An 11,474-nucleotide genomic window follows, 5' to 3' on the forward strand; every position below is an offset into this window, starting at 1 on the left:
TTCACTCTCTCAAAATATTTGCCAACAAAAGAAAAAAAAGATGTAATTAAGATAGGAAGTATAAATTTTGTTTGCTATCATTATCTCATCACTAATGGTCATTCAAATTATTAGATTTTATATTGTTGCTTATAAAACACTAATCACGACAACATGGTCTAAGCCTGGAGTATAATTCCAGCTAGACCTCAAGTAATTTAGCAAGCAGTAATTATTTTGTCAAACACCTTATCTACGGCTTGAAAAAGAGGAGAATGAGGGGCGGACTGCTTCAACAAGTGTGAAACAAGAAAATTCAGAGCTTTTGGAAAATTAAAAACATTGAAATTTTAAGCACCACTGAGAATTTTGAACTTCAACAAACACATTCGACTGAGAAATTAATGACAAATTTGGAACAATTAGTTGCATTGTGAATACCACATTTTCCGTTGTTTAATAAGAGCCAACAATTTTTCTTATTTAACAAGGCAAATAATTTGTTTGCAAAAATCTTTAGATGCAGTTGTTAAGTCAAACAGTATTTGCAGTGTCTGCAAGAGCACGCAATATGCAACCCAAGCCAGCTTTCTCTGTCAATTTTTCATGTATTCGTAGGCACTGATCGCATGTGGGTCGATCTCCAGTAGATAAACCCCTATACAAGTACCTATATATCAAAATAGACAATAAATATAGTTAACTAAATTTGCAACAAATTACTCATAGAGAAAAACAATAGAGGATAATACAAATTACTAGACTGATATTATATGTTCTTAATCACTCCCTTTCTGGAAGTTCTGTTCAGCAGTAGAAACTAATGGAGATAACAACCAGAAAGGTCTCTAATAACTAGAAAGCGTGTGCTTTGTTCAGAAGTTGCAACCAGCATAGAAATTTTTAAATTTTTAAGTGCCCAAAGATTGACCATAGAAAGCAAATGCACAACCAAACAGGCATATTTTTGCAAAGCAAAAATGTCAAATATCAAAAAGCCTCAGCTTGATTTTTTACTTTTGAAATCCACACTAATAGCTACAAGTGCCAAGAACACCGCAATGAAAAGCAGGATAATGAATGATGGGCATAATATGTATCATTATACCTTTTTTTCCCCTCAATCTCATTACCGAATAGCTACAACTGCCAAGAACACCACAATGAAAAGGTCTTACAGAAAGTATCTGCTGTTGCAAGGGGGATGATGACTCAATCCCAAATCCTTGAGTTTAAGGCAGAATACAAATGTGCATTACCCAGAGGCAACTAGGTGAGAATCCCTTACCCCAAGAAGATACCTAGAAGCAATCAGCATAAGATGTGCTCGATATTTATCTTGCACAATTATGCCCTCCAATCATAAGAATATATTAAGATGCATATCCCTTAGGAGAATGTTCTGCTCAAGAAAGAATGATTTGGTGAAGGCCAAGGGAGTATACTATTCAAGGCACGTGGCTACTCCAGCCAGAAACATTCTGACTGATTTTCAGCCTGTTTAGTAGGAGCACAAATAAGTGTAGTTGCAAAGTAGCGAAGGCAATCATACAAAAAATAAGTTCAAGTAATTGAATAATCTGGACAAGGCAGGTAATTAACAATCTCCAGGAAAGAGCCAGTCAAAATGAAGCATTTCAGTTTAAGTTCCTTCTGGGGTGAAAAGTTGTAGAGTTCCAAAATCAATCGGAAGCATCACTAGAGTTGTCAGAATTAGATGTTCTTAAGAGGGTCCCTTGGCTTTTAGAATGCTGTAAATTCCATGAGACTGATTAGGTATATATCAGTAGGCAGCAGCTAAAATCGGATCAGGTCAATCAAGCATTAGGATCCACCAATTATTTTCACCAACATAAAAACAAGAAAAGCAATACCAAAAGAATTGATTCTTGCTCAAAAAATCTTATAATGTATAAACTTACCCTTCGTTTGGATCCTTAATTGTACAAGGGAAATTAAGGAAGAGAAATAGAGAGAAATGAAAAGAATAGAAACTTATTTTTCTTCTCATTGTTTGGATGGAATTTTAGAAGGGCAAGGAAATATAATTTCTCTTCTAAAGAAAAGATGAAAAATGACTATGATACCCTTATAATTTTAAAAAGAGAAAATTTAGTTTAAAGGGCAATAAAGACTTTTCACACAAATAATCTTGCCTTCTCTCCATCTCCCACTCCCACCAAATTGGGGGGAAATGTTTTAGGTTCATTTTGAGGGTAAGGAAAATACAATTTCTCTTCATTTCTCCTCTTCTCTCTTTTAATGATTGTCCAAACAAGGAAATTTAAAAAAATTTCTTTTCTTTTCTTCCCAATTCCATCCATCCAAACAAAGTTTTACAGAAAATATTATAGCTTAAAAACCAAGCTCAAAATTAAATGTGCTATCTTGATATAAGGTTGGTATAAAGAAGAGAAAAAAAAATTCCCACAGAAATGTAAGGATCAAATCTGAATTGCACACGAGATTAGAAACAACCTGGCAAAAAGTTTCACCTGGCGTCTTGCAGGCCACATAAATCCATACAAACAGGTGGAAATTATAATCAAAGTTGAGGAAAACCATAATTAAGTAACTAGGATAATCATAATTAAAAGTACTTACTTCATAAGAATATCGTAATACTCAGGGTCCAAGGAAGAGAACATCCCATCCACATCCTTTATAGCCATGATAGCTCTATGCACCACTAGCCAATTCGCAGACTGCAAGAACCCTAAGTCAAATTTCCAACATTTTCGTTTAAGGGAAAACAATTAAATTAATGAATGACTGAAACTGGAGAAGCGCGTGGAGACAAAAAAATGAAATTTGAAGTCAAGGACATGAAATACCTTGCATCGCTCGTCTCGTGTATTGGGAGGTGAACCTTCGAGGGCGGTTTTCAGAGCTTCCACAGGTTTGAACCTGTGACAGAAAAAGTGTTAGGGATTTAGAAAGAGAGACGGAGAGAGAAGGGAAGAAGAAGAAGGAGCTGATGATACTGTTTAAGTAAGCTTTCGATCTTGCGAGATTTGTGTTCGATTCTGGTGATTATGGCCTCTGCATTATCTGCCTCCACAAATTCCTTCGTATCTGCCATTGGAGCTTTCTCAAACCTCTTTCTCTATTCACAGGCTAACGATGCCGTATTTCTCTTTCTTTTCATCTGCCCGGCGATCTGTTTTGGTGCATAATCAAGTACACCATGTAATACGAAAACAATTGATCGTCATCGACGACACGTCGTTTATACAACTAGTCGGCACTTCTTACCAATTTTGACTTTTTTAGCAAAACCGATCAATTATAAAAAGAACTTAAACATTTCATCTAAATTTGATGTGCACGGTATTATTTATTAAAAAAAAAAGTATAGATAGTTTTTTTTTACTTTAAATATTAAATATACAAATTTTTTTTTTATAAATTTTTTAAGTATCATTACTATTAATTATATTTTAATTGTTTATTTAGATTATTATGCTTTAAAATAACTAATAGTATAAAAATTTAAGACCTTCCTATTAAATTTGTTACTTAAAAATTTACTATATTGTTTTCTACAAAAAATAAAAATTATATATAAAGAGAGAGCCAATTAATTTAATTTTTTAATACTATTAATATATTCACATCTTCATCTATATATCTGAAATAAATATGTTTTTCCAACGTCTTACTAAAAAACTTTTCAAGCAGGAATTTATTAAAAATAATAATTTATTTGTGTTTAATATATATGTGTAGTTTTTTAATAAAAAATAATAACTATAAGTAGTTATGTTATTATTATTAGACAATGTCTTTAGGGTAAATTATTAAAAGGTATTTATTTTATTAAAATTAATTATTTAATCTCTATTTTCTACTCATTCAAGTTTATATTTTTTATAAACGATATTACAAATTTAAAAAGAATTTTTAAATTAGCAATTTTGTAATATTATGAAAAATTAAAAACGTAATTTTTATACAGTTTTATATTTTATTAAAATCAATTATTTAATTATTATCCAAATAATTAAAATAATTTATATTTTATAAATTAAATTATTTAATTTTTTGCAAAAATAAGTTAACCAAATTTTTTAATAAATATTTGAGAATTAATTTAATTGAACTTTAAAGTAAAAAAAATAATATCTTTTTAAATTAAATATTACTTTAAAAATTTTGCGTGCAATTAAGAATATAAATTAATATATACACCCAATCAATTAAATATTAAATTATGTCTTAATTATTATATTTTAATAAAAAAAATTTATAATTTATTAGCAGTGTTTAGTTTATTATTATTAAAATTCTCTTTAGGGAAATCGAATTTCAAATTTTATTAAAATTAGTTATATAAAAAACTAGTTATAATTTTAATAATACGTAAATTTTAAATTTAATAGGTGTGTATATTTACAGAAAATTTTCCTATTAATTTTAAGAAAGTACCAACGGTCATAATCAGTTAATCGCAACACCTATTTTTTCCACCGCCCTCAGCCGCATCTTTCTTTGTCTCCACTCGAATTCTCCTTGCATCAAACCTCAAGGTCTTCCTTTCTTTCTCCACTTTTCTCAGATCGCCCCCCCACCCTTCCATATTTCACGAAGAAACTAACCGCACCGGAGACTCTATCTCATCATTAATGGCAGATTCAAGGTCTTACACCAAGCTTCATTTATCACCTGAGGAGTTTCAAGCAAACCCCTCTTCCTACACCAGACATAAATCCTACTCTCAAATCCTCTGTAAGTCTCTCTTCTTTCTCCTTTTTCTTATTGCTATTCCTCTGTTCCCTTCGCAAGCTCCTAAATTTATCAACCAGTCCATACTCACCAAGTTCTGGGAGTTTGTTCACTTTCTGTTCATCGGCGTTGCTGTTTCCTATGGCTTGCTTAGCCGCAGAAACGTTGAAGTGGACTTTGATACCCACTCAAATAACTTTGACGATCCAGAATCATCTTACGTGTCTAGGATTTTTCACGTTTTTCCTAGTTTTGAGGATGGGTATGAAAATTCTTGTGGTGCCGATGAGAAAACGGTGCACCTGTCTTGGAATTCTCAATGTTATAGGGTGGGTGATTCTACGGTTAGTGTTACTAACGGTAGCTCCGTTATCGATGAACAGAGCAAAACTGGATCGATCAATTCTGAAAATGGAACTGAGATTTCACTTGAGCAAGATGAGAATAGTGTTGGTCAAGCTTGGAATTCTCAGTATCTCCAGGGTGAATCAGTGGTTCTAGTGTCCCAAGCAAATTATGAAATTGGTGAATTGGAGAAACCTGAGCAAGTAGCTGGTTATGAGCCGTTAAGAGTGCCAGTTATGAGTTCAAAATCAAAGAGTAGAAGCCTAGATAGTGCTCAATTTAGTAACGGAAGCGAGTCTATTTCAAGTTTGATTGGTTCTTCCAGTAGTTCTGGAAGGATCGTGGACGAGAAACATTTTTTTGGTGATACGGGCAACTCAAACACGGACGAGAAATTTAATGGAAGTTTTCCCTTACCCTCTGAAATTCCACGCCGTTCTATATCTGGAAGGGCAGAAATGAAGGAGATAATAGGTCCAGTTGATGGTGATCCTTCACATATTCAGCCTCTCTCAGTTGATGAAACTCAATTTCAATCTCCCAAACCGCAATCTTTCAGATCTACAACAGCGTCTTTCTCGTCCCAAGCTAGGTCAATATTGAATTCCCCAACCGAGCTCTTTCCTTCACACTCTGTTTCCACTGATCGGCAGAATTCCGGAACAGAAGATTCTGCTTCACAATCACCACAAACAACAGTGTATCGCGAGGCTCGACTGAATGCATTTCATTTGAGGAAATACACTAGTGGCTCTTTATTCAAAAAGAATTTGCATGTAACCTCAAAAGATAAATTGAAGGATCTGAGTGGCGCAAGAGAGGATTCCTTGGGTGTTAAAGAGAATGAGCAGGTTTCTTTGGGATCGGATAAGAAACCTGGAACGATTGGTAAAGCTACATCTAGAGGAAAATCTCTTAGGATCAATAGAAGTGGTTTATATACTGCAGAGGCAATAAAGGCTGAAGAGATGAGTACAACTCACTTTGATGACCAGGCTGGAAAAGGATCTAATGAAGCGAAAGCAGTAAATATAAGGAAAAATGAAATGAAAGGTAACATGTCAATTGGCATCAGCGAGAAGAATATTGATACTCACTGCAATGTGCCAATGGCAACATATGCAAAATATCTGAAGAGAGAAAAGGTAAAATGCTTGGAAAATGTTGCTGTGGAATCCGAAAAAGACTCGGAGAATAATAAGACCAACAGTGTTCCGGTGAGGTTAGATGAAGGTAGTAGGACTGGGACTGAATTTGTGAGTGATGCAGGGCTTGACCCTAATGAGGTTGATAAGAAGGCTGGTGAGTTCATAGCCAAGTTCAGGGAGCAGATTAGACTTCAGAAAGAGGCATCTGTTGAAAGATCAAGAAGGATGCGCATAAGCAGTAAGCATCTAAGATGAAGCATATGCTTGTAGTGCTCTAACAATACGAAGATTGTGAATTATCTTTGACAAAGCTAATTATCTTGTACATTTGGAAGACCTTTCTTGTAGAATGAGACAGTAATTAGCAGCTCAGCTAGCAGCCATGTGTGATCAGACGTAAATCTTTCTGCATCTTTGCATGAATGAATGAAGAACATGGTACCATCTTTGAATGTTAACTAGCTACTAGCTAGTAATATCTTATAGATATAAATAATGCCAAGGGGTTATCTTAAAGAACCTTAATGTTTAATGATAATTGTTGTAAAAGCTAAATCTATTACTTGATTCCTGAATATCTACCATGAATAATGGAAATTACAGGCATATTGTTTAAGGCTTTCCTCTATGATTCTTGATATTGTTAATTTTCCTTATCTTCAATTATTTGAAGTTTTGAGCTTCTTGATAAGAAACCATAAAACAACCGACTCCATGGCCGAAGTAATTGCTCCTTGATTTTGACAATGTCCGGCCTGTCATAATGTCCGCATGTTAACAGTTTCTCGTACTGAAACTGAAAAAAGAAATACTTATAAATACATTTGAAAGTAAATGAAATTAAAGTGTTCTTTCAGCAAACAACACAAAGTCTGCAACTCAGTCCTATCATTCAAGGGTTCTCCAGCATTATAGGTTATCTTCTCAAGGTGAAGCATAGTAAACTGGAAGCATCATGGCAAGGAAAAGTTTAGATTTTCTGACTCAGGAGGAGACCAAAAAGGACACAGCAGCCTCTGATGATACCACATTTGTGGTGATAACGGAATAAGATGTTGATGGATAGAGTGGTGGTTGTGAAACATGTAGAGTGGATAAGAAGATGAACTTGGCCTGGCTTGCAGCGTTCAATTTGCCAGTCAGGCAGCTATTTCCGGAGTTTCATGCCTGTGGCTTGGGTGCCATGCAAACCAGAAACGCTGTGGGAAAACACTTGGAGGAGCTCTCAAGGATGATCAATTGGGAAGTCTAACTGTTGACATCCAAGTTTAATGAGACTACGAATTAAATAAATAATAAAAGAAGTTAATTACTTTTTCTTTTAAATTTAAGCTTGCTTTTTTTTTGAAAGAAATAAATTTAAGCTTTTTATTTTGTAGAATTTAAGCTTTTTTAAAGTTTTATTTTTTGTTGCGAGTGTTTATTTATATGTTGTTTATATATATATATATATGAACTTTAAAAATTTTATACTCTTTCACCCATTCCACGATTTTGAAAGAAGAAAAAAATATTTATATATTTTTAAATTAAATAAATTATATGTATATATATATTAAAAATATAATAGTTTGGCTTACATACAAGGGAAATTGCTATGAATTTAATGGAAGGAGTGTGCATAAAAAGATTAATTGAATGAAAGGGTTTTGAATAACGGATGAGATAAAAAAAAATATAATGTCATTATTAATATGAAATTTATTTTACATAGAAATGAATTATAAAAAGAATTTATATAATAAATTATATATAAGAAAAATATAAAGTAAATGGCTATAGTCACTAGTGAATAAAGATTTATGTAACCAAATTAGTTCATTCACCCACCATTATAAAAAAAATTAAATAAAGTCTCATAAAATTATGTATTCTTTATAAAAATAAAAACTTTATAAGTTAAAAGGAAAATTAATTTTTTAAAATTTTTTATTCCAAAGTTAAAAGAATTAATGTAAACGTGTATATTGCGTAATATCGGAAATTGTGGGAAAAATAGATATTAATATTTTCTCCTTGAAACCTAAGCAAATTGAAGATCAAGATAACACGAGAGGAGTTGACCACTCGAAAGACTGTCCTCTGTTTCACAGAAGCGATGCTAATGAGTGTGCTTTCGTCCTCTCCTCCTTGTAAGCATCTTCCGCTCTCTGTTTCTCTAGCTCTCTCCATCTTAGGATTCTTTGCATTTTCTGGGCTCGCTGGTATTTGACAAAATTTTGTTCCAATTGTCAGACGACCTTATCTTTTGGTTTCTTTCATTGAATATCTTGTTAATTCGAATACTAATTCCCAAGTCGCTAATTACTTGTGTTTATTGTTTTCTGGGTGTGGGCATCACCGAATAGTTTTTGGATATTTCCCCTTCAGCAGCTATTCAAAATTTTCCCTATTCTTATATTGAGATTCTTACTTGCACTTTCCAGCAGATAGAAGCCTTGCAGCTTGTCTCACTTCAGGAAGTCCCTTTGCATCAAAGAAGCACATAATACGTTGCTGTCACAATATCAATGATAAGAGGTGAGACACTAGAACTCTTCTCCATTTGTTCATATTCTTAATTATTGGTTGGTTTCTCAAATGAACATCATATGAAATCCCAGCTTGGAGAATGGACATGAATTAAATTTTGAAGATAAATGCAGACGTAGGATCATTCTGTTCTTTTCTGCCTCATCAGGCTTGTTTCAAACTTTGCCTTCTTTGGGAAAGACTAAGAGTAAGAACCCATATGATGAAAGACGGTTGTTAGAGCAGAACAAACGGATACAAAAAGAAAACAATGCACCTCAAGACTTTCCAAATTTTGTTAGAGAAGGTATGTTTCATGCTGTAATAGCAATCTGTTATCACAATTCTTGAATTGAGATGATCTTCCATCTTTCTTCGAGAGCTTCTGGCATTGCTATTCACTAAATCATGTTTAAACAACATGTGGGATCGAGGTTAACATCTGGAAATATGATCTTCAGGTTTTGAGGTGAAAGTAGTGACATCAGAGAATTATATAAAGCGTGAATCAGGGCTTATTTACCGAGATTTCGAAGTTGGTAAAGGTGATTGCCCAAAGGCTGGTCAACAGGTTTTTCTTTCATTTTCTTTCAAAGTCACAGCTTCTTTCCCTATTATGTATTTGGATTTGGTTATTGAGAGCACCATTCAGAAAATGAGTGCTACAGCTAGAGTAGTTGCTATTTTTTCTGAAGCAATTTGAAAATAAGGTTAGGTATCTTTCGCAGCCATTTGACTTTTGAAAGAATGAGATGCCATTTACTTCTTCATTGCACCCTGTGAAATTACAAGCATAATTTCACTCTATATATTAAAGTGCAGTTTAAATTGTGAACCATTCCTGGAAGAGTTCTAATAACATGCAGCCTCTATTTGGCATGATTCATTTTGCAAGAAAATAATTTAAATGAATTATTGTAAAATCATTCAAGATTTCTACTTTTTTAAAGTGAAAATTTTTTAAGTTAAAAAGAATTGAATTGTTTTATGCTAAATAAGAGAATTGTTAAAAAAGAAATCAATTCAATTGAATTTCTGCGAAATTCTTGATTCCAAACGGAGGATTAAAATTTATTGTTTCAAATGATAGCAACACTAGAATCTTTGGATGTGCATTCTTTCTATTTGGTGAGGAAGAATGTGCTTTGGTTAGGCTTATAGTCATGTGAATGCATCAAATATCTATTATAGAAATTTGTTGTTGAGACGCTCATAATATCTGATTTATACCTTATCTGCAATCCACACTATCCTTCCCAAACCAGGAGTACATTTTTCAAGTGAGTCTGTAAAATTTCTGTGTTTTATTCTTGAGCTGCAGTTGACTTAATCACCTTTGCAGGTGACTTTCCACTATGTTGGATATAATGAGTCAGGCCGTCGCATTGACAGCACCTACTTACAAGGCTCTCCTGCCAAAATCCGCATGGGAACTAATGCATTAGTTCCAGGTGAAAAGAAAAATTTCTAGAAATTGTTGTGGTCTTGCCATCTTGTCTACTTTCTTTCTTGACTGCTTGATAAGGAGTTTCATTACACTCCTCCTCTAAATCTGTTTTTCTTTTTGCGTATCAAAGAAATGTGTACAATAAAAGCAGTAGATGAAAGGAAAATTTTATGCAGGATTTGAAGAAGGAATTCGAGAAATGAGACCTGGGGGGAAGAGGAGGATAATAATTCCTCCAGAACTTGGACCGCCGGTCAGTTTATCTTCAATATGCCCCCCCTTTATTCTCGTCTCTTTTTTCACTTTTATATATTTATGTTTTCGTGAAAATATTGCTTGCATTGACTGCACAAATTACTTGAGGAACTTTTTAGAATCCATACACAAAACAAAGCAATACTTGGGTCCTTCTGTTGTCATCCCTGCCCAGCAAAGGGCGACTTTCCCATAAGAAAGGCCATAACTCTATTTGCTTCTCCTGGCTGCTTCACTTTAGTAGTCAATGCAGTATGAATAGCAGTGTAGTCAATGCAGTATGAATAGCAGTTGTTTCGACAATTCTGTAACTTGATGTTTTCCCTTTTTCCTGATCTAAAAGTGACAAAGTCATAATACTTGTTTCGATAATGATACCGCCACTAGGCCACCTTTAAATTTTCACAATAACCAATTATAAGTTGTTTAAACTTGCAGATCTTATCAGATGTTGAAGAAACATAGATTTGGCGTTAAGGGATTGTTTTATTTTTCTGCAGGTAGGACCTTCCACATTTTTCAGTTCAAAGCAATTCGAAGTGTTTGATGTGGAACTTCTCAGCGTCCAGGATTGCCAAAGGAGGACTATAGCATTTTATTCCGATGTTGTATGCAATTGACAGGCTTTCCTTTTATTTTCTCCGTTAAATTTTTTATTTATTTTTTATTTTTTTATTTTTATATCTTGAGCTAACTGTTGTCTCACAGAGATTTTGCTTGGAAATTTGAATCTCGAGTATATTTATTGAACGCAAATTATTTCATCTTCGGGATGCTTTCCTCTTGCTTCCCGTTGTTATCTGATAATCTGATGGCCGAAATGTTATAAGGAATGGCACAAGTAATGCGAGAAGAGCTGGCTGTAATTAGAGGCAAAATGATCAAACCTTAATATCATTTTAATCATCATCATAATTATCATTATTCAACAATTGAGTTGGACCTCCATTAATTTAATAAATAATATAATCTTTCACTAAAATAAATTATTCTTTTTACTCAAGGGGGCAAAATAAAAATAAAAATAAAATTATAAAGAGATAAGTAACAGTAAATGATAAGAT

At 33.4% G+C, this 11,474-nt stretch overlaps 3 protein-coding genes across 4 annotated transcripts; 2 read left to right on the top strand and 1 right to left on the bottom strand.

Moving 5' to 3' along the window:
- Positions 1-350: 350 nt before the first annotated feature.
- On the bottom strand, positions 351-3,238 carry LOC110619362 (actin-related protein 2/3 complex subunit 5A). Its single transcript, XM_021762763.2, has 4 exons — positions 2,964-3,238; positions 2,814-2,886; positions 2,584-2,684; positions 351-649 (listed from the first exon to the last, which is right to left on the bottom strand). The coding sequence occupies exons 1-4, from the start codon at positions 3,059-3,061 to the stop codon at positions 514-516; spliced, it is 408 nt and encodes a 135-aa protein (XP_021618455.1). The 5' UTR covers positions 3,062-3,238; the 3' UTR covers positions 351-513.
- Positions 3,239-4,428: 1,190 nt separating this feature from the next.
- Positions 4,429-6,818, top strand: LOC110616691. The gene has a single exon (XM_021759154.2). The coding sequence runs from the start codon at positions 4,605-4,607 to the stop codon at positions 6,450-6,452; it is 1,848 nt and encodes a 615-aa protein (XP_021614846.1). The 5' UTR covers positions 4,429-4,604; the 3' UTR covers positions 6,453-6,818.
- Positions 6,819-8,169: 1,351 nt separating this feature from the next.
- LOC110619084 (peptidyl-prolyl cis-trans isomerase FKBP20-2, chloroplastic) lies at positions 8,170-11,174 on the top strand. 2 transcript variants are annotated; one of them, XM_021762341.2, is made up of 7 exons: positions 8,170-8,329; positions 8,624-8,717; positions 8,801-9,015; positions 9,170-9,279; positions 10,051-10,159; positions 10,332-10,408; positions 10,911-11,174. In XM_021762341.2, the coding sequence occupies exons 1-7, from the start codon at positions 8,296-8,298 to the stop codon at positions 11,028-11,030; spliced, it is 759 nt and encodes a 252-aa protein (XP_021618033.1). In that variant the 5' UTR covers positions 8,170-8,295; the 3' UTR covers positions 11,031-11,174. The 2 variants fall into 2 exon arrangements, with proteins under 2 accessions (XP_021618033.1, XP_021618039.1); XM_021762347.2 differs by having other exon boundaries at positions 8,171-8,329; positions 8,627-8,717.
- Positions 11,175-11,474: the final 300 nt, after the last annotated feature.

This window comes from Manihot esculenta, chromosome 1 (assembly GCF_001659605.2).
Source record: "Manihot esculenta cultivar AM560-2 chromosome 1, M.esculenta_v8, whole genome shotgun sequence".
NCBI classification, from domain to species: Eukaryota; Viridiplantae; Streptophyta; class Magnoliopsida; order Malpighiales; family Euphorbiaceae; genus Manihot; species Manihot esculenta.

Excerpts from the sequence above, each read along its gene's own strand:
- LOC110619362 (XM_021762763.2), bottom strand. The coding sequence starts at position 3,061 with ATGGCAGATACGAAGGAATTTGTGGAGGCAGATAATGCAGAGGCCATA. Across the intron at positions 2,887-2,963 it reads ATCGAAAGCTTACTTAAACA|GTTCAAACCTGTGGAAGCTC; the intron begins GTATCATCAGCT and ends TTTCTGTCACAG. Across the intron at positions 650-2,583 it reads TATTACGATATTCTTATGAA|GTACTTGTATAGGGGTTTAT; the intron begins GTAAGTACTTTT and ends TTTGATATATAG.
- LOC110616691 (XM_021759154.2), top strand. The coding sequence starts at position 4,605 with ATGGCAGATTCAAGGTCTTACACCAAGCTTCATTTATCACCTGAGGAG.
- LOC110619084 (XM_021762341.2), top strand. The coding sequence starts at position 8,296 with ATGCTAATGAGTGTGCTTTCGTCCTCTCCTCCTT. Across the intron at positions 8,718-8,800 it reads CACAATATCAATGATAAGAG|CTTGGAGAATGGACATGAAT; the intron begins GTGAGACACTAG and ends ATGAAATCCCAG. Across the intron at positions 10,160-10,331 it reads AACTAATGCATTAGTTCCAG|GATTTGAAGAAGGAATTCGA; the intron begins GTGAAAAGAAAA and ends AATTTTATGCAG.